Source organism: Miniopterus schreibersii (assembly GCF_964146895.1).
Source record: "Miniopterus schreibersii genome assembly, chromosome: 2".
NCBI classification, from domain to species: Eukaryota; Metazoa; Chordata; class Mammalia; order Chiroptera; family Miniopteridae; genus Miniopterus; species Miniopterus schreibersii.
Genome location: NC_138102.1, coordinates 20885341 through 20912969, shown reverse-complemented (window position 1 = coordinate 20912969; position 27629 = coordinate 20885341). Strand labels below are relative to the sequence as shown.

General features: G+C 35.5%; 1 protein-coding gene across 1 annotated transcript in view; it reads right to left on the bottom strand.

The window, feature by feature from the left end:
• Positions 1–27629, bottom strand: part of LOC308553630 (disintegrin and metalloproteinase domain-containing protein 32-like) — a gene marked incomplete at both ends in the record, with an annotated part of 127527 nt that overhangs the window by 80234 nt on the left and 19664 nt on the right. Inside the window, 8 exons of the mRNA XM_081129653.1 lie at positions 800–881; positions 8871–9037; positions 9237–9308; positions 13382–13450; positions 15837–16014; positions 17165–17241; positions 23859–23934; positions 26349–26410. Coding sequence (XP_080985779.1) covers positions 800–881; positions 8871–9037; positions 9237–9308; positions 13382–13450; positions 15837–16014; positions 17165–17241; positions 23859–23934; positions 26349–26410 — 783 coding nt within the window. The remainder of the gene's footprint in view (positions 1–799; positions 882–8870; positions 9038–9236; positions 9309–13381; positions 13451–15836; positions 16015–17164; positions 17242–23858; positions 23935–26348; positions 26411–27629) is intronic.

Sequence of the window (27629 nt, the reverse complement as noted above, 5' to 3'; positions counted from 1 at the left end):
AATTACTATATTTTAATTATTATATCTATTTTAATAATTATTATAAATATTAAAATAATAAGTATACATATGTAATAAATAGAGAGAATGGGCAAAATATGTATAGTGATAGCTTCCTGAACCGAAAGAAGCCAGATTACATGAATTTCCTTTTATGTTTCCATATTTACTTTAAAAGGTGGACGTGAATAAAAATTGTTTTTTAACTTAAAAATATATACACTACTTCAACTTGTATTTTAAAAGAATGAACAGGATAAGTGGCTCAACTAACTACTTCACCTTTCAAAGATGCATCTAAATTATACCAATAATTTATATATATATATAAAATATTTAAGTACTATAAAGATTTAAAATGCACATAAAAGTTTCCTTTAAATACTGTTTGAGATATTTTTTAAAATTTTTATTACCCTTTTTATCATTTGTTTTGATTTTGAAGCTATTTTATCTGTGAGACTATTTCTCCAACTTTATGTCTACAAACAAAATTCTATTTGGGTTACAGAAATTTCTTTACAGAAAATTTTTTGTGACACAATATTCTATATGTTAAAGAATTCAGGTGCATTTGATATTTTTATTCAACTTTAACTTCCAAATAACTGCAACAAGACACGTGTTCTACAGAATACTCTTCCTTCTATACACATCAAATTTTCTTTTACACTTCAAATTTTTAACACTAATTGAAAATAAATGCAATTTCTAAATGTAAATATAAATGTAAACTATATAAAATAATGCTATAGTGTTGGGAAATTTTAAAATATATAATTTTAAAATAAGTACATACCAAAGCAATCCCCGTAGAATAATGAGTAACACACATCTTTCCAGGAAACGTTGCTCCCACATAATCTGGATAATCTCTATAGCTAAATAAAATAAGAATATATTTATAATTCGTTCCAATGAACAATTCCAATGTGAAAATTCCTGCAAATAATTTGTCTGTAGTTCATAAATTCCTAGTCTGAAGCAAATTGAGGTACAATCTTTCCATGCATCCTAATTGTTTCAAATTAGGAAGGTTTTCTTAAATGAAATTAAGCACTCTGGATTTCTAAAACATATCCAATGAATCCATGTTTTGTTGGTTTCCTTTACTGTTCTCATCACATTTGGTTAAGGCTACCAAAGCCTTTAACCAAACATTTTGATCATATGCATTTTGCTGAGTGACAATAAAACTATGTATGGATTGCAAATATTCACTGTCATGTAGAAAAGCCCATCAGTTTCTCATAGGAATAACGTTCTAGTTCTACAACTTAATATTATTATTTCTGCTTTGAGTAAGAGCCCATGTAACTTCTTTTTTAATAATAGCAGTATTTTCAGGGATCTACATAAAATATTCCATTTAATACTCAGATAAGCCAGTGAAATATATATTATTTTTATTCCCATTGAAGAAAATCAAATATCACATGCTAAGTATGGTAATATTCCCAAGGTAGCACCAATGATAAGTGCCACTAAAGGACTGGAACTTGGACAAACTGAATCCAGAGCCATACTCTCAACCACAAAGGTGTACATGCTCCAAACATAAATTATGTCATCTTTAGAGCCCCAACCAAAACAAACATTCCACTATGTATGTACAAAACCTTGGTACTCAATTCTCAATTTGAAATGCCCTTTGGTGTCAACTGCACTTTACTTCACAATTGCATGGTGTGCCCACTGCTGCCTTATTCTCTCTCTAATACTGTTTATACCTAACCATTCTAGCACTTGTTTTCAAGTATTTGTTACTAACACCCAACTCTGGCTTTACACTCCAATGTCTAAGTATTGTTTACAATCTTTCTTCATCCAAGATAAAGTTTTGCCAATAGATAAGAATCCCCCCAAAATCTCTATGCATACCTTTGATGAGCAGGACTCAATAATAGTTATTTTTTATTAATACTGCCTACTACCCAGTCTGCATATCACATCACTTGTCAGTATCTAATGTTTTACATCTTCAATGCTTCTTTTATCTTTATGCTCCTTCAAAGGTTGAGCTATAGTTCCAACTATGAGTATATATACAATTTATAAGTAATTCATGCTCTTTGAGAATAACTACAAATTATTTTATTCTCAGTGATTCCATAACCTGGAATGCTTTCAACATCTTTTATCTGAATTTACATGTACCTAACTCTGTCTTCCCACTTCTAAATTAATTACCACTTTTAAAAAATATATTTTATTGATTTCGAAGAGAGGAAGGGAGAGACAGAGATAGAAACATCAATGAGGAAGAGTCATAGATCAGCTACCTCCTGCAAGCCCCCTGCTGAGGATCCAGCCTGCACCCCCAGTATGTGCCCTGATGTGGAATAGAACTGCAATCTCCTGGATCATAGGTTGATGCTCAACCACTGAGCCATGCTGGCCAAGCTAATTTCCACTTCTTTAATTTGACTTTTATGCATTCCTTTGAATCACTCCCGAAACCACCCCCATGAATCTTTTTTCCCCCATAAACTACAAGCAAGAAAAGATAATGTATTAGCATTAATCTTTTTTTAAATGTATCTTTATTGTTGAAAATATTACAGATGTCCCTTTTTTCCCCATTGACCCCCTCCACGCCATACCTACTCCCCACCCCAGGCGTTCACCACACTATCATCTGTGTCCTTGGGTTATGCAATATATGCATACAAATTCTTTGCTTAATCTCTCCCTACCTACCCCCTACCCCCACCTTCCCTCTGAGATTCGTCAATCTGTTACATGCTTCTATTTTACTGAATTCATTTTTAATTGATTTTGTTCATCAGTTTATTATGTTCTTTAGTGGAATGACATAAGCAAGATGGCAGAATAGGAGTTTTCGGCCACCATCTCCCCACAGAAACAATGATTGTGACAACCACCCACAGATGAGAATAACTTTGTGAGAGTTCAAGGGTCCAGAGGAAAGGTCACAGTGCCCCACTGGAACAACAGCAACAAAAAATACAGAAACAGATGTATTGAAGAAGGTAAGAACAGTTTCCTTTTAGCCATGTCACAATTCCCCAAAAGCAGCACAGTTTCGTGCTAAGAGAGATGCCCTCAGCCACGATTTCTCCCACAGAAGAAAGTGACAGTATAGTGAGTGCCCTGAGCCATGCAGGATGCTGCTCAAGAGCCTACTTCCTAAGTGTCCATTGACAGATGAATCGGTAAAGAAAATGTGATGTAAGGTGGGTCCAAAATGGTACTATAGGTGGTCACTGAGCTCATGTCCTCCCAAGAACACATTAAACATGCACCAATATTTAGAGCAATTTCTCCTGAGAGACAAGTGAACAGCTTTTACACAACAAACAAGAGAGAGACACCACATAGAGAAGGCTGGGGAACCACAAGAGCACTCCGGGAGCTGAGGAAACTCTCCAAAACTAAAGAAACCAGTGAGTGCCATAGTTTACATTTCCCCTGCACTTGGATACTGGGCTGGAGCTCTATCCAGATATTCTGGCCAATCTACAGAGCCACTGTAGCACATACCCAGCCACCCCTCACGGAGCTAGCTCCAAAAAGAATAGGCAGGAGCTGTAACATGCATGCACAAGGCCCTTTCACCCAGAAAATGATCCACTGGGTATATCAGGGTGCTGCTGTGCACACCCACTGGCTGCAGGTACAAATAGTTCTTCCACGTTCAGTGAAAGTCTGGAACTTGCAAGGCACAGCAGTGTTTGCACACAGGGCTGCCCTAGGAGGGTCCAGTGGCCCACACACACAGAGCAGTCATACACAAACCCTGTTTGGGCAACAGACATTAAAGCAGCAGGGCATGCCATGCACATACATTGCAACCACACCTGGCACAAATCAGGCTGCCCTACCCAATTCTGTGGACAGCCAGAACAGGGAGCTTCTGCACACATATGTACACCAGGCTGCACCGTCCACAACCTGCTCCTTGTGGTCAGGCAGCATACCAGGCACCACATGCACCTACCCTGATTCAAACTGGTCTGCCAAAACCAGCCAGCATAGTCTACTCAAGACACTTTGACCCAAGGACACTTTTTCAAGATTGGGAGAGAGAGCTATATTTCATTTAACTCAAAGGAGCAAACACAAAAAATCAAACAAAATGGAGGGACAGAAGACTATGCTCCAACTGAAGAACCAAGAAAAAACCCTAGAGTAATGCTCTAATGAAACAGAGATAAGTAGTTGGCCAGATAAAGAATTCAAAGGAAGAGTCATAAGGATGTTCAACAAACTTAACAGCAGAACAGAAAAACTCAGAGAGAACATCAACAAAGAGTTAGAAAATAAACAATCAACAAAAAAGAATTACAGAAACAAAAAGTACTTTAAAAGTAATCGACAGAGTAATAGAGAAGAAAACATTAGCAACGTGAATGACAGAATAGTAGAAATTACCCAATCCACAAAGCAAAACAAAAAGAATTTTTTATTTTTTAAAGAAAAAAAATTTAATCCTCACCAGAGGATGTTTTTATTTATTTTAGAGAGAAGAAGAAGGAGGGAGGAAGAGAAACATCGATGTGAAAGAGAAACACTGATTGTTGCCTCTCATACACACCCAGACAGGTGATTAAACCCAAAACCTAGGTATGTGCCCTTACTGGGAATCTAATCCACAACCTTCTGGTGTATGGGATGATGCTCCTACCAACTGAAACACCCCGGCAGGGTGATAAAAAAATTTTTTTTAATTGAAATAATATAAGGGACCCCTAAGACAATATCAAGTAATCTAACATTCACATCAGAGGGATTCCAGAAGAAGAAGAGACAGGAAAAAAAGCAGAAAGTATATTTGAAGAAATAATGCTGAAAACTTACCTAATCTGGGGAAGGAAACAAACATTCAGGTCCAGGAAGCCCAAAGGGTTCCAAAAAATGAACCCAAAGAGGCCCACATCAAGACATATTAAAATTAAAATTTCAAAAGTTAATGATAAAAAGGAAATATTGATGGCAGCAAGAGGGAAACAAGTCACATACAACAGCAACCCCATAATGTTATCAGCTGATTTCTCTGCAACTCTATAGGCCAAAAGAAAGTGAAGGGAAATATTTAAAGTGCTGAAATAAAGGAAATTAAATCTAAAATATTATACCCAGCAAGGTTACTATTCTGTACTGAAGGAGAGATAAAGAGTTTCTCAAACAAACAAAAACAAATGAATTTCACCACCACTAAACTGGGTTTACAAGAAATATTAAAGTGTCTTCTTTATGCAGAAAAGATCATAACCAGATCTAAGAAAATGCAGAAAAGAAAAAAATATTATGAGTAAAGACAAATATACAATAAGCACAGTGAATCAACCAGTTAAAGAGTAAATATGAAGGTTAAAAGACACAGTAGCAAAATTAACTATAACTATGATAAGGGATATATAAAACAAAAAAATATAAAATATAACATCAAAAATATAAAGCATAAAGGAGGAAGCAAAAATGTAGTGCTTTTAGAATGTGTTTGAACTTAAATGCCTACCAGCTTAAAACAGACTGCTACAGACGTATATATATGAACTTGTGGAAACCAGAAACCAAAAACCTGCAAATATACCCAAAAAATAAAGAGAAAGGAAACCAAACAAACACTAAAAAATACCAGTAATCCAAAGGAAAGAGATCAAGAGAGGAAAGGAATGGAGAAAAACCACAAAAACGACAAAAATGAAATAAAAGAACAATAAGCACATACCTACCAACAATTGCTTAAAATATCAGATAGAGTAAATACTTAAATCAAAAGACATAGAGTGGTTGAACTGATTCAAAAAAACAAAAAACAAAAAAAAAACAGACACACACAGACTGAAAGTGAAGAAATGTAAAGAGGTATTCCATGCAAATAGAAATAAAAAGAAAGCTGTTCTGGCAAAACTTTTATCAGACAAAACAGGCTTTAAAACAAACAATGTAAAAGGAAAGAGTGAAGGTCATTAGATAATAATAAAGGGTCAATCAAAAAGAGAATGTAACAATTATAAATACCTAGGCACCCAGCATAGGTTCACCTAAGTACATGAAGCATGTATTAATTAACGTAAAGGTAGAAATTAATAGTAACACAATAACAGTATGGGACTTTAATACCCCATTTACCTCAAAGGATAACAAAAGCATCCAGGCCAAAAATTAATAAGAAGGGCTGGCTGGTTTGGCTCAGTTGGTTGGGTATTGTTCCATGCACCAAAAGGATGCCAGTTCAATTCCCAGCCAGGACATATGCCCAGTCTGCGGGATTGATCACCAGTAGGGGGCATGCAGGAGGCAGCCAATCAATGTACCACCCTCACATTGATGTTTCTCTCTCCCTCTCCTTTCCTCTCTCTCTAAAAATCAATTTAAAAATATTTTTAAAGGAAATAATGGCCTTAAATATCTCATTAGACCAGGTTAATTTAACAGACATTTATAGATGGTTTCAGCCCAAAACAACAGAATACACATTTTTCACAAGTGCATATGAAACATTCTCCCGGATAGACCATATATTAGGCCATAGAACAAGCCTCAATAAATTCAAAAAGACTGAAATTATATCAAGCATTTTTTCTAAGCACAACAGAGGAAACTAGAAATCCACTATAGTAAGAAAACTGAAAAAAAACACAAATACATGGAGAATAAACAACATCCTACTAAACAATCAATGTATCAGAGAAGAAATCAAACAGAAAATCAAAAACCACCTTGAGACAAATGACAATGAGAACACAACTTTCCAAAATGTGTGGAATGCAGCAAAAGCAGTTCTAAGAGGAAAGCTCACAGCTATACAGGACTAACACAAGAAAGAAGAAAAATTCCAAATAAACAATCTAACTTTTCAACTAAACGAACTAGGTAAAGAAGGACAAACAAACACCAAAGTAAGTAGAATAAAGGAAATAATAAAGATCAGAGTGGAAATAAATGAAAGAGACCAAAAAATTTGAAAACAATCAATGAAACTAAAAGCTGGTTCTCTGAAAGGATAAATAAAATTTACAAAACTCTAGCCAGGCAAATCAAAAAAAGGGAGAGAGCCCAAATAAATAAAATCAGAAATGAAAAAGGAGATATTTCAACCAACATCACAGAAATACAAAGGATCGTTAAAGACGACCACGAGTAATTGTATGCCAACAAGTTGGACAACCTAGGAGAAATGAATAACTTTATAGAAACATATAAGCTTCCAAGGCTGAACCAAGAAGAAACAGAAAATATGAACAATTTGAAGCAATCAAAAAACTCCCAAAAAGCAATAGCCCAGGACCAAAAGGCATCATAAGTGGATTCTACCAAACATTAATGAAGAATGAAAATCAACTGTTCTCAAACTATTTGAAAAAAAGAAAAGGAGGGAACACTTCCAAACTTATTTTATGAGGTCTGCATTACCCTGATATCAAAACTAGACAAGAACACTATAAAAAAAAAATAATAGGACAGTATCCCTGATGAACATAACTGCAAAAATCCTCAACAAAATATTAGCAAATTGAATTTAGTAGTACATCAAAAGGATCATACACCATGATCAAGGAGGCTTATTCCAGAGATGCAAGGTTGGTTCAACATCTGAAAACAACAAAGTGATAATATATATGAATAAAATTAAGAATACACATAATACGATCATCTCAACATATGCAGTAAAAGAATTAGAGAAAATTCAACATCTATTATGATCATTTTCAACCCAGTAGGTACAGAGGGAATATACATCAACATAATATAAGCCATATACGACAAGTCAACAGATGATATATTTAAAAGTGAAAAACTGAAACTGAAAGTTTTTCCTCTGAGATCAGGAACAAGAGTAGGATGTCCACTCTCACCACGGTTATTTACATAGTATTAGAAGTCCTAGTGAGAGGAATTAGGCAAGAATAAGAAATAAAAAGCATATGTGTATCTGAATTGACCCTTTACCATGATATAATGACCTTCTTTGTCTCTTACTACATTCTTTGCCTTAAAGTCAATTTTGTCTGATATAAGTATAGTTACCCCAGATTTCTTTCAGTTTCCATTTTCATGGAAAATGTTATTCCATCCCTTCATACTAAATTGGTGTGCATCCTTACATCTTAAGTGAGTCTCTTGTAGGCTGCATATATGTGGGTCTTGATTTTTATACATTTAACTACTCTACGTACTTATTGCCATTTTACTTATTGTTTTTGAGCTGTTTTGTTATTCCTTTATTCATTTCTTCTCTTACTCTCTTTCTTTGAGATTTTATGATTTTTTGTAACAGTACGCTTAGATTCCTTTTGTCATATCCTTTGCGTATATATTATAGGTTTTGGCTTTGTGGTTACCATGAGGCTTACATAAAACAACTTACATTTGTAACAGTCTATTTTAAGATGAAAACAGCTTCAGTTTGTACATATTATGAGACTACATTTTTACTAGCTCCACCTTCATACTTTACGTTTTTTGTCACAATTAATATATTTTTTTATCTTGCACACCCCTTAACAAATTGTTGTAACTATAATTACTTTTAATACTTTTATATTTTAACCTTCATAAGTAGCTTTATAAGTGATTAACACTGCTCCCATCTTTATATTAGATTAGGTCAGGATATATATAGACCAGTGAGATTTATACTCTCATATGTTTTCCAGTTATTAATTAGCACCCTTTTGTTTCAGCTAAAGATGTCCCTTTAACATTCCTGTAAGGCCAGTCAACTGGTGATGATCTGCTCTAGCTTTTGCTTTCTGGAAAACTTTTTCTTCTATCCTCCCTTCCCCTTTCCCTTTGAAATAGTCAAAAATGAATAACAATTCCCTAAATAAGGCTACATAATTATCTCAGATCTTTGTTTTCTAACAATACATTATTTTTCTATGAAACATTATTCTTACATGAATAGATATGCAATATCATGAGGCCTTAGGGTAAGATACGATTTTTTCCACTCTGAAAATCTTTGCAATAATTCATCTGCCTTACCAACTGTAGAAATCTTATTTTTATCTGACCACAACTCCAATGATGACAACACAATAGTAACTTTAAATTGGGCAAATACCTAAAAACAAAAGAAATAATATATGAAAAAATCATTTTTGTGTTATTTTTAATGACTCAGAAATTAATTCAATGTTTTGAAAAATCTACACCAAGTTTAGGTAGATGACTTAATTATTCAGAAATGCCACATCAAGTTAAATTATATTTTCAAAACTAGTATGAATTTTTCTAACTAGTATGAAAGGGAAAATACTTACCGAATTTATAAGGCTAATAATTTCGATGACTTTATTTGTTACTATCATGCTATCAGAGCCCAAGTAATCATACTGAAAAAGAAAATTAATTTTAAATTTAAATACAAATTTGTTATGCAACATGTTTAAGATTTACTCTCTATTCTCAGAGGTTTGAGACTGCTTTGGTGTTAGAACAGTTAAAAATAAGTCAGAAACGAATTTTTAAAATGGATGTAAATTGGATCACTCACACATGCTGGTGGGAATGTAAAATCATACAGCCACTCTGGAAAGTAGTTTGTGAGTGTCTTTCAAAACAAATAATGGACGTAACACATGACCCACCTATTGTACTCCTGGGCATTTATCCCAAAGAAATAAAAACTGATATTCACACACCCAAAAAAATCTTATATATGTGCTCATAGAAGTGTGTCCATAAAAGTCAAGAACTAGAAACAACTCATATATCTTTCGATGGTTAACTGATTAAACAAACTGTGGTGTATTCATACCATAGAATACTACTTAGTGATAACAAAGAACTGAATTTTTGATACATGGAAGAACTTAGATAAACCTCAAGAAAATTATGCTGAGTAAAAAAGAAATCTCAAAAGGATACATACTGCATGATAACATTTATGCGATATTGCTGAAATCACAGAAAGAGAGAACAGATTAGTGATTGCCAGGGCTTAGTAAATGTAGGAAGAGGGGAGAGATGGGTGTTACTATAAAAGGAAAACATAAGGGAGTCTTGCAGTCATTGCAGTCATGGGATTGTTGAGTGTCTTGACTGTGGTGGTGGTGGTGGTTATACAAGGCTACATTTGTGATACTATCACATAAAACTACACACACAAAAATGATTGTATATATAATTGTTGAAATCTGAATAGGTTGTATGAAAGTGCCAATGTCAAATCCCATATCTATAAATCATAACTCTGAAATACACTATCCCTTTGATGTTCCACATGACCCTCAAATTAAACATATGCAAACTAAATTCATCATCCTTCCTCAAAAAATCTTCCCCTACTTACGTTTCCACTACTACAGTAATTGGTATTATCACCTATGACCTTCCACATTTATTGTACTACAGAGTCCATGAGAGAACATTTTCTCTTTTGATCACTGCTACATATCCAATAAATAGAACAGTAACTAGCATACTTGATAAATGTTTTAAGTGAATGAATAAATCTAACCAATTTACAAGCTCTTCTAATTCACCCTCATCAGTAACTTTTATAATTGTCCTTTTCTTTCTATTCCTAATATTACTAATTTATAAATGTTCAACTTAATTGTTGAAATAATCTCACCAATTTTCTCACCAGCAATCTGGTCACTACACTCTTTTTTTAAAAATGATGATTCTTCTGAAACAGTAACCAGAAAGAATATATGCATTCCTATGTTCATAGCAGCAGCATTTATAATAGCCAAGATCTAGAAACAGCCCAAGTGCCCATCAGTAGATGAATGGATAAAAAAGATGTGGTACATTTATGCCATGGAATACTATGCAGCTGTAAAAAGAAGGAATGCTTACCCTTTGAGAGCGCATGGAGGGACATGGAGAGTATTATGCTAAGAAAAATAAGCCAGTCAGAGAAAAGCAAGTATCACAAGATCTCACTTACATGTGGAATCTAAATGAACAAAAGATGATGATGAACAAAATAAGACCAGAGACATGATACAGGGAACAGACTGACAGATCTCAGAAGAGAGAGGCATGGGGGTAGGGGGACTGGAAAAGATTAAGCAAAGTGCACATATGCATATATGCATAGCCCATGGACACAGACAATAATGGGCCGAAGGCCTTGGTGGGGGGTGGAGGCGGGAAAAGAGAAGGGGGGAAATGGGGAATATCTGTAATAGTGTCAACAATAAAAAAATGGTGATTCTAGCCCGGCCGGGAGTGGCTCAGCGGTTGAGCGTCGATCTAGGATCCAGGCGATCGGGGTTCGATTCCCGGTCGGGGCACATGCCCGGGTTGTGGGCTCAATCAATGACTGACTCATCATTGATGTTTCTGTCTCTCTCTCTCCCTCTCCTTCCCTGACTCTGAAATCAATAAAGATATATTTAAAAAAAAAAAAATGGTGATTCTAAAATGAAAGCCTGAAAATGTAACCCCCTGCTTAAAATCTTCTAATGACTCTCCATTACCTTTAGAATAAAATTGAAGTATTATGTTAATTCATCAATTCATCTCTTTCCATTTCCCTTCTTCAATGCTTTGTATTAATCATACTAAACTTCTTGCAGTTTTCTGAAAAGAACCTTCTCTCATATTTATATGCCCTTGCTAAGAAAGGTTTCACACAAAGTCTTTCTTGGCCCCACCTTCCCCCATTACCCAAATAAACCAATCCAGACTTCAAACTTTTATCAGATTCTTATACTCCATTATTCCCCTGCCCTAAGCACACAGGCTCAGGTACCATACAACTAGAGACAACCCCTACACCCAGAACCCACTAAAGTTATTCAAACTAGCCAATCCTAAACTTGTTTACCTTCCCTCGCCAGTTGCTACCGAAAGAGACCACAATCAAGGTTCCCATACATCTTTCCAATAGCAACCATCTCCTGATCTGTTGGCCTCATCATACCTGAATAATAATGAAACCTTTTTATTATCCTCACCAGAAGATATGTTTATTGGTTTTTGTGGAGGTTTTTAGAGAAAGAGGAAGGAGGAGGGAGAGACAGTGAGAAATATAGATGTGAAAGAAAAACAGTGATTAGTTCCCTCCCATATGCTCCCCAACCTGGGATTGAAACTACAACCTAGGTATGTGACCTGACCAGGAATAGAACCCGCAACCTTTTGGTGTATGGGACGAGGCTCCAGCCAACCAAGCCACCTGGCCAGGGAAAAACCTACATTTTAAAACACCTACTGGCATGTTCTTATAATAAATCAGCTTACAGTTGTATTTTTCCATGTCTCTCTCTATTACTGACCAGTGTTTTTATAGTATCATATGCTTCCTCCATCATGACACTGAATTCCCCAGGCTACAATTGTGAAGTCACTGAAGACAATATCATCATTGCTCTTCTTTATAAAGATGCCCAAAATCTAGTAACACAGTTGTCATACTGGCTCAATGTTTATTAAAGAATATGTGAATATGTGAAAGAACATAGAAAAGGGATGTTTAATCAGCATTATATGGCTGGTAAACCTGACAATTTGGATAAGCAGCTTTCAGAACAACTCAAAATTTGTAACATAATCCTGAAACACAATGATTTCCATAATCCAAACTATTACTTGGAAATTTAGTCTCCTTTACTGGAAGTATCTTAATTTTCTCTTCAATGTTCACTTTGCCCTTTTCCCTACACTCTAATAAATCAAATATTATCATAAATTTCTCGAAACCTCACCTGGCTTTGACCTTCAACTCTGGCTTCCTGACAAAGCTCTACAATCCTACAAATAGAATTGGTAGTGAGCATAATTTATATTTTCTGTGGTATTCCATAGGTGTGAAAATCCAATGTTTAACAACAGAACAAAACCTGGAAAGTATTTTTTATCCCTGTTTTCTGAAATCTTTGAAACATAGGGGAAACAAAACCAGAACTGGTTGAGTGTAAACTAGGTTATAACCCAAAGGTCCTGAAGTTCAGAGGTCCTCAAATTGTTTATGGGAATCAGGGATCTAGAGGTGCATTTAGACCAGGTAAACAACAGATTGGAACAGGTGCACCAATAAAAACTCAAAAAATATATTGAAATTAATGTAAGCATTTCCCATAAATAGCTATACTATCACCACTTTGGTGCCAATAAACATTTTATAGGTCAAAACATTCTCTAGACTACATACTGCACTTCAAGGGCAAACAAGAATTAAAAGCTTTTAAAAAATGTCACGTAAAACAAATATCACATTAAAAAATATTGTGGATTGAGAGAGGCCCCAAAGAGATGAAGTACCATGTACAGATTTCTAATAAAACACTTCTGATAGAACTAGTATAATTCTGAAAATGTGGTTTTTCAATTTGCAAATGTTTCCTCTGTTCAATGAAGAAGGAAGAAGATTAGAATCTTTAAGTTCCTATCTAGCTAGGGATAATCATATAGTCATACCAAATATTCAAAAGTAAAGAAAAACACATACCAAAACTTTGTCCACCACAATATGCATTTCTAGATAAAGAGGAATTAAGTCTTGAACAGCTGATTCCAACTACAAAACAAAACATCAGTATTTAAAAACAAGCTTTCATAAATTGCTTATTCTGAACCTTTAAATTTTTTTTCCATCTTTATTGAGGTATGGTTGACAAAATTATATTTAAGGTGTAAGACTTGATGCTTATATATGTATGTATACATTATGAAGTTATTGCTACAGTAAAGCTAATTACCATATTTGCCTCACATAGCTACCATTTGCTTTCTTTTTTTTGTGGTGAGGACATGTAATATCAACATTCTTAGCAAACTTCACGTTTACAATACAGTATTTTTAACTATAATCACATTACTGTATATTAAATCCCCAAAACTTATTCTTTCTACATAATGAAACTTTGTACCTTTTGACCAACATTTCCCCAAGTTTCCTTGTCCCCACCTCTTGGCAACTACCATTCTACTCTCTGTATCTATGAGTTTGACTGATTTAGATTCCACATATAAGTGAGATCACAGTGTTTGTCTTTCTGTGCCTGGCTTATTTCACTTAGCATAGTATCTCCCACATTCATCCATTTTGTCACAAATATAGGATTTAGGATTTTCTTCATTTTTAAAGCTGAACGATATTCCTGTGTGTGTGCGTGTGTGTTTTTCTTTATCTCTCATCTATCAATGGATATTTAGATTGTTTCCATACCTTGGATATTGTAAATAAAGTTGCAATTAACACGGGAGTGCAGATATCTCTTTCAAGATACTCATTTCATTTCCTAGGTTATATTCCCAGAGGCAGAACTGGTGAATCATATGACAGATCTGCTTTTAATTTTCTGACTAACCTCCATACTGTTTTCCATTGCAGCTGTACCAATTTACATTCCCACCAAGGCTTGTCTTTTTTATAACAGCCAGTCTAACAGGTGTGAGGTCCTATCTCATTGTGGTTTTGATTTACATTTCTCTGATGATTAGTGATGTTGAGCTATGTGTGGTGATGAATGTTAACTAGACTTACTGTGGTGATCATTTCATAACATATGCATATGTCAAATCATTATGTTGTATGCTTTAAACTAACACACCAATTATAATATGCCAATTATATGTCAATACAACTGAAATAAAATAAATTTTAAGTATAAACATAGTTTTAAAGTTAGAGATTCTAGATGTTAAAAGCAAAAGCATAAACAAAGTGTCCCACCCTCCCTGCCTCTATCCACAAAAATATGGTAAAAAGGGATCTGAGGGAATCTGGAAGAGCACTAACACTGTCCACCATAGTGGGTAATTTAAGCTATTGTAAATCATCCTCCTAAGTTCTCAGAAGGAAAGAGAAAATTTAGTATTTAATTAATAAAACTTCATTTTAAATTATATACATACATGTGATAGCACTGAATAATTTGGTGCTGCACCTGCCTTTCATTGTATATTTGAGTCCTGTATTATTCTGGACATAGGATTAGAAGCTATGACAGATACACAAAAAATAATAGTGGGTAAAGCAATATTGGAGTTTATTTCTCTCTCACATGAAAGTCTGAAAATGGTGATTTAGTCTTGTAAATTCTTCAGGAGCAAGGCTCATTCCACCTTAATGCTCTGTCATACATGGTATCATCCTTGTCCTAGTGGACTATGATGTGTCAACATGTGCACGATGTGACCAGGAGAATAGGGAAAAAGAGAAGAGTATAAACCCCCTTCCTTTAGAATTCAATCCAGACATAATGTATACTACATCTGCTTTTATGTCATTAGCCCTAACTTTATCACATGGCCATACCTAAATGCAAGGGAAGTTGAGAAACAGAGCCTTTTTTTACATGCCCAGCTAAACTCTGAGGGTTTTTTTAATAAAAACTGACAAAAAATGAGAACATGTACTGTAAACAGCTAACATATAATTCTTCAATTAACTATGCCTATTTATGCCACTTTTACCTGGCACAAAGTTTTTCTTTCTCACAATTACTTTTATGAAGACCAAAACATGCAGTTATACAGGGTGTACACTGAACAATTTACATGGCCACACATGACAATCCTGCTTATGACATTTTAATTATATGTATAATTTAATTAATACTGACTCCTTGGTTATGAATGCAACCTTTATAAATACTGGCTATATTAAATAACTTACAGAAATATAGAGACAAAGTAGGAACTGAATTGTTAAAGTTTATATGAAATATACACTAGTAAATTTTTAGAAAGTTTTAAGTAACAAAACAAAATAAAAATTAAAAGGATAGATTGTTGCAAGCAGGAAATGCTTATCAAGGAAAATTATAAGTTTAAGAAAAGGTGAGGATGTTCTTAAGCAAAGGATACTTGCTACTATACATGAGGTTAATAAATTTTTTAAAATAAATTTTAAAAAGCAGTAACTATCTTAAAGTAGTAATAAAGCATATGCAACTAACTTTTTCACTTATGAAAATGCTATAGTCCATTGGTTTTTGCCCTATGTCATGGTTATTTTCAGTATGAACTGCAAATTCATTGTTTTCATTCTTTAATTTATAAAGAAGATGCTGAAATTCAAGCTCAGTTTCCAGAGGTTCAATTCCATAAGAAACATTTTCAAATTGCAGTAATCCTCTGTAAAATTAAGGATAAAAAATTTAAGTGCTTTTAGTCAATTTTATAAAACTCTGACAGAATCAAACAAGAAAAAAGGAGAAAATACAGAACGTTACTGTGCTCAATATTTTGACCCAAATACTTTATATTTTGGAGATGACTCTGAAGAGTCAAAAGATCTCACCCAATCCACAAAATTAACTTCCCATTTCATTGTCTATGGTTATAAATGTAGCAGAAATTATGTAATCAGTGCTAGGTGCGCCATTTACAGTGATCAAGTAGTTCCCTGCTCTCCAAGTCAGTGACTTAATGAAAGCAATAGAGAAATCCTGATGAATTTTTCTCTGGTTTGCAATGCTTTAGAAAAATGGCTGCAGAGTTTATATAATAAAAGACTATATACTGAGCAATTTTATTTATAAGAATAAAATTTAGTAATAATTATGAAAAGGTGTTTATTTTATTTATGCACAGAGTCTGAATAAGAAATTTAAGGCAAGATCTCAAACAGTAAAAACAACTTTTGCAACTCTTCTTCCTTGAATACAGGTCACAGCTCAAGTGACTACTCCATAAAAACAAATTTCAGGGTACCATGTAAAAGCACTGAGGAACATTTTTTTGTGAAACAAGGATCCTATGCTACAAATTGAGAGTGAAGAACTCCCTGACATAATGGAAATTTCAGATACTGATATTATTTGAAAAATGAGTACTATATTAATAATTATTTGCGTATACAGAACTGACTTCCTCTCTCTGAAGATGATTTTCCTTGAGAAAAGTATGCTTTATTACTTTTTATTTCTCTTTACATCTCCAGACACATGGAAAGTATCAAAATATTCTATTTGCTGAAAAAATAAGCTACCCTAATTTTTGCTGTTCAGACTTGCTATAATCAAGCACGTTTAAGTGTCATTTCTGTAGTTAAGAAAAAATAAGATATAGAGCAAGGACACCAGGAAATCTAAACCTTGAAGGAAGCTAGAAATTTTCTGGTCAGTGAGGAAACTGAGAAGTTAGAGAAACAGCAGAGTATAACTGAATAATCTCCACATGGGAATTTTCTTCCAGCTTCACACTTAATATCAACATAACAAATTCAATGCGGCCAAACAGCATAACTATGATGTTCACATGTCAATGGTAGAAAATACATAACCTCAATCCAGAACACGTGCTGAGTGTGACAACAGAATCCGGATATCCTTCAACGTATCCTTGGTAGTAGCATTGACTCTAGAAAAAGAAAAAAAGGTGGTTACTTAGGAATTGACAAAACTTACTAAAGGTTTCTTATTTGACAGAACTTCCTGAATATTTTTCCAGGCTACACAACCTCCATCAGTATGAATAAAGCAACATTCAGAAATAGTCTCCCCGCATTTGCCATTTTACTACATTAACTACTCTTATCCGAATAATACCTGGGATTATTACCTTACATCCTGCTTCCAAGTTAATTCCATATTTTTGGTAAAATTATTTCCCAATATATAAATTTAGGTCATCAATTAAAGGACAAAGATTTGTGAATCTGAATTTCTTTTAAATCTGATACTCTGCTAAAAAGAAACATCTAAAATTTAAGGGCACAGGAAGAAGAAAGAGCTAGGAAAAGATATACTATGCCAACACAAACAAAAAGGATGATTTTGAAGCTATCCTAATACGAAAAATGTAGACATTAGGCAAGAAACAGGACTAGCAATAAAAACGGACACTTCAAAATGCTAAGTTTCAATTCACAAAGAAGATACAAATACTCCAAATTTGTATTCACTTAATAACATACCTTCTAAATATATAAAGTCAAAATTGAAATAATAAAAATAGAGAAATGTATACTTATAGTAAAATAATTTGAAACATACAGAACTGTCAGTAACTGTTAAATCAAGCACTGAGAATCTACAGATTTGAACAGTATGTTAACAACCTAATGTAGATAGAATACTACACTAAAACTGCAGAATACACTTTCTTTTAAAGTACATGGAATATTTACAAAAATGAAACCGTATTTTGTCTGTGAAACATGAGAATAAATTTTAAATTACTGAAATCATACAGTTTGATCTCTGACCACAGCACAATTATGCTAAATATCTCACAAACATTGTCACAGAAAAAAAGGAATATTATATAGTTTCCAAGGTTTTTTTTTTATTTTATTGTATTAAATATATTTTTATTGATTTCAGAGACAGGAAAGGAGAAGGAGAGATAGATAGAAATATCAATGATGAGAGAGTCATTGATTGGCTGCCTCCTGCATGCCTCCTGCAACCCAGGCATAGGCCCTGACTAGGAATCGAACTGCGCCTGGATCATAGGTCCATCCTCAACCTCTGAGCCATGCCGGCCAGGCTAATTTCCCATTTTCAATAGTGCTATAACCTTTGGTAGAAATCAGTGTAAGATTTACTAACACAATGCTTCTGTTGGAACCTATGTGAGGAAAACAGTAAGAAAAGGAAAACTGATGGCCCTATCCAATATAAATAAAGTAACATGGTGTCAATTCAATATTTCAACAAATTTTTATTATATGCTAACTATGTGCCAGACATTTTTCTAGGCACTGGGGATACATCAGTGAATAAAAGAGACTAAAAGCCTTGGCCTTGTGAAGATTATATTGCACTGGAGAATCAGAAAATATGTAAATAGATAAAATAGATGGCACATCATATGTTGATAACCATTGCAGGGGGAAAACAAAACAGGTAAGGTAAAAGAGAACTAAGGGTAAGAATCCAATTTAAAACAGGGGTTAGTCAAGAGATTAAAGATGGTGGCAGACTGAGTGGAAGCTACACTGACACTCTCCCGGGACCAAACTGGAATTACAACTAAAATACAGAAAAACCATCCTAAATAATCAATTCCAACTGAAGGTGAGCTGGAGTGCACCCTCATAACCAATGACCTAAAGCAGAGACCGCATAGAGCCTGGTAGGAAGTACAGAGGGGCGAGAGGGCTGGCTGGCCTCCCACAGGCAGCAACTGAAGGTCCAGAGGAATATCTCAGCTGTGGGGGTTCCCACTGAGAACTCTGGGGCCTAATTCCAGGCTGGGCTTCCCAATCCAGAGCACCAGAACTGAAAAAGGTGCCCAGATAACATCTGGCTGTGAAAAGCAGCAGGGTTTCTGTCTGCCAGGGAGAGATGGCTAGAAATGCAGGCCCCCTCTTAAAGAGTCAACACACACAAAGTTTAGTGTGCAGCCACTCACCTTGGGCTCCAGCAGAAGGAGGGCAGAGTGGACTGGAGCTGTGTGAGGAGAATCTGGGGTTGTAGGCTCTGGAGATGGACATCAGAAGGCACCCATCTTGATTCCTGTGCCCAGTCATTCCCCCATACTGCAGAGGACATCTTTCTCAGGCAGACATTTTGCTGCTTTTGCCTGGTAGAGAAAAGTAATTGCCCCACCCTGCTGGAAAATCTCTCCCCTACCCAGTTTAGTTTCTACAGCCTGAAGCTCATTAAGAGAATGAGATTAATCAGCCTGCAGCCTGCGGGAAATTCAGAATGATCTGAGTCTTTGTTTGATCCACTTCTGAACCTTGACCTTAGCAAAGTAGACTTTGTTGTGCATGTTGGTCCTTTCCAACCACACCCAGCCTCAGCAGAGGAGACCTCAAGGCAAGGGAGGCAAGGGATGTTGATCACTTCAAACAGGGTACTCAGGGCCAGTCACAAACTGTGTCTGACATTGGCATTCACCAGAGACCTTCCAAAAGACTGAGAGTCCTAGCAGATCTACTAATACATAGAAACAAACCCAAATAAGCAGCCAAAATGGGGAGATAAAAAAGCAAGCCCCAAATGAAAGAACAAGAGAAGTCTCCAGAAAAAAGAGCTAAATGAAATGGAGGTAAACAATCTATCAGATACTGAGTTCAGAATACTAATTGTAAGGATGCTCAACAGCATGAAAAAAGATATGGAAACTATGAAGGAAATTAAGAATGACATAGCAGAAATAAAGAATACACTGGAAGGAATAAACAGCAGATTAGAGGAAGCTGAGGTTCGGATCAGCAAGTTAGAAGATAGGGTAGAAAATATCACTCAATCAGAGAGCCAAAATGAAAACACAATTAAAAAACAGGAGGACAGTCTAAGGGAGCTGTAGGACAACGTGAAACGTACCAATATTCGCATCATGTGATTAGAAGTAGAAATAAAGAGAGAGAGAAACATAGGCATAAAGAATTAAAATGGCAAGAGATAAGTATCAATAATAACCTTAAATGTAAATGAATTAAATGCTCCAATAAAAAGATATAGGGTGGCTGAATGGATAAGAAGACATGACCCAAATATATGCTCTCTTTAAGAGACCACCTCAAAACAAAAGACTCACACAGGATGAGAGTGATGGAAAAAAATTTTCAATGCAAAAGGAAATAAAAAGAAAGCTGGGGTAACAACACTCCTATCAGACAAAACAGACTTCAAAATGAAGTCCATAACAAGAGACAAGAAAGGTCACTACGTAATACTAAAGGGATTGAGCCAACAAGAGGATATAACCCTGATAAACATATATGCACCCAATACAGGAGCACCTAAATTTACTTTAAAAACTTCTAGAGGACTTTAACGGAGAGAGCTACAGCAATACAGTCATACTAGGGGACTTTCACACCCCACTGATTTCACTGGATAGGGCTTCCAGACAAAAAATCAACAAGGAAACAGTGACCCTAAATGACACTAGATCAGATGGGTTTAATTGACATTTACACAACATTCCACCCACAAAACTGCAGAATATACATTCTTCTCAAGTAGATGAGTGGATAAAAAAGATGTGGTACATTTACACCATGGAATACTATGCAGCTGTAAAAAAGAAGGATTTCTTATCCTTTGGGACAGCATCAAGGGAGCTGGAGAGTATTATGCTTAGCAAAATAAGCCAGACAGAGAAAGACAAGTACCACATGATCTCACTCATATGTGGAATGTAATAAACAAAATAAACTGATCAACAAAACAGGTCCAGAGAAAAGGAAGCATGGAACAGACTGAGGGATCTTAGAGGGAAGGTGGGGGTAGGGGAGTGGGTGGGGAGAGATTAATCAAATAACTTCTATGTTTATAAGCATAACCTATGGACACAGACTTTGGTATGGGGAAGGCCTGGAGGTAAGATGGATGTGAGGTTGAGGAGAAAAAGGAAACACCTGTCATACTTTCAACAATAAATTTAAAATAAAATAAAATAAATAGGATTAGTCAAGGACTAATGGGGTGATTTTGAGCAAAGATCTGAAGGAAATGAGGTAGAAAAACATGTGGTATTTTGGAAAAGAGCAAACATCTGGATCAGAGGAAATAGAAAGTGCAAATTTCTTGGAAGGAGAACATGTCTGGTGTGTCTGAAGAACAGCAAAGAGAGAAATGTGATTGGAACAAGTAGTAAGGTAGAGAATAACAGGAAATGAGGTCAGACAGGTGAAGAGGACCAGACTATATAAAGGCTGTAGGATACTGAAATGACACTGGTTTTCACTTTGTAAGCAATAGTTGGTCATCCCATGGAAGGTTCTGAACAGAGAAGTGGTATGATGTGACTAGATTTTAATAGGACTGATCTGGTTGCTGTGTTGAGAACTGACAGTGGAAATATATTATTCAAGAAGTTCTGGCAATAATCCAATTAAACATGTTTATTTGGAAAAGAGTGGTTTCAGTGGACGGAGACAGAGGAAGAGAGTGGATTATGGATATACTATAATTTAAAGGGTAGATTCAATAGAATATTTTTTTACATCATCATTTAATGGATCACTTCTCATAATGGCACTAATAAACATTAGCTATTATTACATCATTTGGCAAGTCCATGGCAGATGTGATCGAAACTCAAAGCTAAATCCCAAGCTGTATTTAGTAACTTGCTGGCTTGCTCTAGCTGAGCATATCTTTTTCCTATTAAGACCTTCGTTATAAGAATGAAGCCTCTTTAGTGAGATTTCAAAGCAAGATTTCTAAAAACATCTTCAAGTTCTGAATTCTTTGCATAATGCCCTACTTAATCACAAAGAAGTGGGGTTATTACAATTCCATCCATGCCCCAAGTCCCCCTTTACATTTCTATCCCTTTTCCTGGGTGCAAACTTGTTCTTGGCAAGAGGGTTAACCTGACATTGTCTGTTTCACTTACATGTTGCTTCTGTCTTCATCCCCATGGAGCCACATGCCCCTTGATAGCCCAAGCTCCGGCCAGCTTTGTAACTCCAAGTGTATCTTGATCCAGATTCACCTACTTCCTCTCCTTAGAAGTCCCTTCCCTATGACTGTCTGCCCATCTACTGGCCACACCCTAAACTCTGCCTTGCTGTCCTTTTGATGCACCTGCCAGGCCACAGCCCAGCTCTGCATGGAACCAGCCAACTGCTGGCCACCCATTGCACCGAAGTTGCACAAGAAGATAGAACACAGGCCAGTATGGGGGTAGGGTCATGCCTCCATCCTCAGCTGAGGAACCTGGGTGCCTACCCAGGGAGGCACCATGGCTGGCTCTGCTTCTGTTCTCCACAACTGCTCTTTTCACCTCCTCTGCTTGCTTCCCTCAAAACTCACCCTGCCGCTAGTTAACTCTCAAAGCTGACTTTGCCTACTACCACACCAAGCAGCTGGAAGCCATGAGGTGTGAGCTCCCTCACCCTCCCACCAAAATCTCTGTGACTCTATAGACATCGGCCCCATCCTCTTCATCCTGCTATCACTGGAGAAGTGTCATTCCTCCCATACAAAGTCAGCCCTCCCCTCCTCTGTGGAGCCCTGCCTCTCCGCCCATTTCAGGAACCTTCTGTTAATCATTATCCCCTCTCCTCTGCCTCTGTCCCTTTTTTAAAAAAAAATTTTTAATATATATTGTTGAAAGTATTACAGATGTTCCCTTTATTTCCCCATTGGTCCCCTCCCCTCCACCAGACCTTCCCCATACTACTGTCTGTGTCCACAGGCTGATGGATGGGATAGGGGAGCGATTTTCAATGTTTTTTATCTGATGGCCCACATAAACGAATTACTAAAATTCTGTGGACCACCACAAAATATACTTTTTACCAAGCTGACAAAAAAATTTGTAAAATTTTGATTCATTCACACTAGGTGGCTATTGTTGAGTTGGCTGTTGTCATATTTTATTTGATGATCTAAGGGAAAAGAGGTCAGTGCCCCTGACTAAATAGTCAGGTATTGCACAGTTTAAAACTTAGTGCAGCATGCCCATGGAAAAATCACTGGGACTGGGGTACAAAAGGGAAATGTTTTCAATCTATGATTTTATGTACAGTAAATATTTGTGTTTGTTTTATTTTTTTAATTTACGTTAAGTCAACAAAATATAAACTAATTTTACTCACCCCCCCATTGATCCCCTCGACCCTGCATTCACCCCACCCCCAGGCCTTTCCCATACTATTATCTGTGTCCATGGGTTATGCATTTATGCCCATAGGTTCTTTGATTAATCTCTCTTCACCCACTCCCCCACCCCCATTTTTCCTCTGGGATTCTTCAGTCACTTCCATGCTTCTGTGTCTCTGGATCTATTTTGTTCATCAGTTTATTTTGTTCATTATCAAAATATTAAATTAATTAATTAATTAGATACCTATGTTCTAGGCAGAGGAGAAGGTGTTAAGTCAATCCAATTTGTCTTTAATTTACCAAGACTTTAGGAAAGCCTAATAATAGGGGAAATTAGGCACAGAAAAAATAGATATCTTAAATATATCCCCTGTGAATAGATTCTGCTACATTAGGAAGGCATTTATTAAATGTAAGTAAAGGTTTTCAAACAATATGTAAAGCACAGAACTTAATTCTTACCTGAATATTTGAAGAATAAGAATTCCCAGATCCTTGATTATACAAATAAACCATAAATTTATCTGCTAAAAATAATCTGAATGTAAAAAAGAATGAGGGAATTTTTTAAATTACTCATTTTGAAACATATAAAGTAGCAGCAAGCAAGCTAACACACTCAGAACAAATCTGACCTATCCTCCTCTGTTTTTGTAATAGTTTTATGGGAACACAGCCACAGCCATTGACTTAAGTATGGTCAATGGCTGCTTTCCTGCTACAACAGCAGAGCTGAGTCATTTTAACAGACATTTATGGCCCTCAAAGCTTTAGAGAAAGGATTTAGAGAAAAAGTTTGCCAACCATTATATAGTGTTTTCTTTTGACATTTAAGTAAGTTTTATTCAAATCAATGCACATTTACTCAAAATAATTTTCCAGCTTAATGGACTCCTTTAAAGAAAATAAGAAAAAAGGACTACAAAATGAGAGAAAAGCATTTTAAAATTTACACAGATATGAACTGGCTGTAGGATTATGAGGGTTGTCTGTTCTTACATTTATCTCTAAATTTTAGTACCATGAACTCCTATTTCCTTTATAATGAAGTAAAAGAGTATTGTGTAAGAGTCAGAACAATCTGAACACAGGTCTAAGTTCAGCCTTCTCTGGTACCACTGCCTGTATTTACCATGCTGTTTTCATTAGACCTCCTTACCTCGTGCTCACTCCTCCATCCAATGTATCATAAAAGACCACCCAGACCAGTTTCTGTTGGGAATCCTCCACAAAAACTGATCTCATATAGATTAATTACCTAATGACCTTCTAGCTGTCAAATCCAAAAGACAGTTTCAAGTCAAGTAAAACTACTCTTATACACTTCGCATTGCTGAGCACCTTCCCCTTCTTTAAACCACCTACTCTTCAACTTCAATCATACCATCCATTTCCCCCTGGTTTTCCTCATATCTTTCTACTTCTGTAAATCCTTTCATCTGGATCCTTGCTTCTTCCCTTAAGTGTTTCCAAGGCATTCATCTGTGGGTTGTTTTCCTTCTCACCTTGAATAGTTACTCCCACCTCTATAGATTTAGCGCGTTCATTCTTGGTGCTTCATTTAAACCTACACAAAACAATGGTTATAAAACCCACATCTCTCTTTCATTTTCTAAAACTAAATCTACATGCCAACTAGACATTACTCCAGGGATATCCCACAAGCACTTCATATACAACTGCTCCAAAAATAAACCTATATTTGCCCTGACTCAGATTTGTTCCTTTCCTCCTCTGCCCCCACTAAATCTCTGTCACAACTCACTGTATCCAATCCGTGAGCTAATCTTTTTCCTGTCACCTCAGTATTTCTCAAAAAAAAAAAAAAAAAATCCCTACCTCTACACACTCAGAGTTCTGCTTCTCATTATTTCTCACATAAATTATTTGCAATAACATAATTGGCATTATGCTGTCATAATCATTATGCAGGTAATTTCCCAAAACAATATGCACATCCTCTATCCATATCCCATGGTCCAGTCCCTACGTTTCTTACCACTGTTCATAGTCCTGATAAGATGTTCCAATGTGGTGTGAGTTCTCTCACTTTCCCTCTTAAACACTTGAAAAGCTATTTGTGTTATCATTTACCACATTCTTCCCTTCTGTCTACAGGAATAGGTTAATTCTTCCTTTACTCAATGCCATTCTTTGGCATCTTGCACAATGAATCACTTGTTCACACATCTCTCTTTAAGAAACTTCCCCTCAGCCAAAAAATTTTGTTTCTTCTTTCTTAGAAAGTGTTCATCTGACCTCCTCTTTCTGCTTTCTCTGCCCAATGTTCTTGATAAGTTATTTACACTTATTATTTTTGGTCTCAAAATTAGCCTCTCCTTCATTCCATGTAGTCTAGTTTTACACCCAAAATTTAACTGAAATTGACCTCTTGAAATCACAAATTACTTCCAATCTACCTTTTCACATCTGGGGTGCCACTACAGAATTAAACCCTACAAAATGTTATTTCAATCATTTTCTCAACTCTCTGAAAGATGACACATACATAGTTAGCACTATTTTCCATTAATGATTCACTAGTTCCCATAGTGTATTATCTAATTTCTGTATTAAATCTCTTATTCCATATCCCTGATGGTGAGCCTGCCTCCCTGATCAATTCTTAATATAATCAGTTACAGACTTAGTTCTTATTTTGACATCCTGCTTTGATTATACTGGTCCTGCTGGTTCTACCAACTTAACATCATATAGATTAATGTTCAAGAGATGAGTATCTATTCCTGTTCCTAAACCCCTATTCACAAAAGGCTACTTTCATGAAAACTAGGACCAAAAATTTCATTAATTCACAGAAGAGCATCGGTTCATCTAAGACAACAAAAAATTTAATAATACTATTTATTACTGTAATAGCCCATTTTTATTATAAGTAAACAAATTCACATAAATAAAATGAAATCCAAAACTAAAGAATTAAAAACTTACCTTTGCTTTAGGTGGACAGTATATGGTTTCCCATCTATTGGAATAATATAGGATATCTGTTTCTAAAAAGTCCAGAACAACTGAGAGTAAAGACAAATGTAACAGAATAAGCAAAACAACAATTTTATATCAATTAATCCCTCCAAACAATGCTTAAAATGTCTTCATTAAAACATCTCAGACTATTTGTGATTTGAAATCTGCAACAACATATCTAAAGTTTTAAAGACCAAAGGTAGCTGAATGGTTTTTTAAATGAGTACAACTTTAGCACCCTGAGGTTTCAGTTATATAAAAGTATTTACCAGTATGTTTGTAAAATTTGTATGGGGGACACTCCTTTTTCAGGTATCTAGATCTTTTCAGAAGTGGTGGAAATTGGCAGCTGGGGTACCTCACTCTAGAATGATATTTGTCACTTTATATGATAGCTGCACTTTATAAATGGTGGTTAAATGGAGCTGTTCACGCCCTTTTTTCATTGTGATGCACAATGCAACTTAAATAAGTGCTTCTATCAAAGCATTCCTTCAGTAAAATATGTACAGTTTACTGCTCATGATGAGCAAGAAATGAGTATTTATCATTGGGTTTATTTGAATTATTAGAATGAGATTCAGTGCCCATATCTTAATAGGTCGGTTATCTCCAGTGCTGTTCTCATCCTGTTAGAGTGAGTCACTTGCAGGGAGTGTAAAATCAGGGGTGGCTTATTATCCAGTCTGCCTTACCCTTAATCTGTTCATAGATATTTATTTAGCAATGATTTTTCCTTAAGAGTTATGCGATAGGAAAATGAAGTGTTTGCTCTTCATTTACTAAATAACTGTAAACTCAAGTTTTTCATCAAAATAAAACTCCAGCATTTATTATATAATACATTCTATTTCCACAAAAAAATAAGCACAACATAAGGATTTATATAGTATTAGAAATCTATATGTAACTGAATTTTAAGCTCCTCTGAAAGAAGACCCTATATGCTACGCAATAATGTCTATTTAGGTGGCATCATTGGGATAAGATATATCTACATCAGTGAAACTCACTCCATTAGGCACAAAAATTATTTTAACCACTTTCCTAAAATGTACTGTCTGTTTCCTATATTTTTAAACATAAACTTCTTGAACAAAATTTGGTATTGTTTTCGACTCTATCACTACTATTCTCAAGTTAGAACACGGGGAGCAATAAGTTATAGTATCTATAGGTCGCTGAACCTGAGTGACAAGATTTTTCTCCAACAAAAGAGAACATCTGAAAAGCAACGGTTAAAGC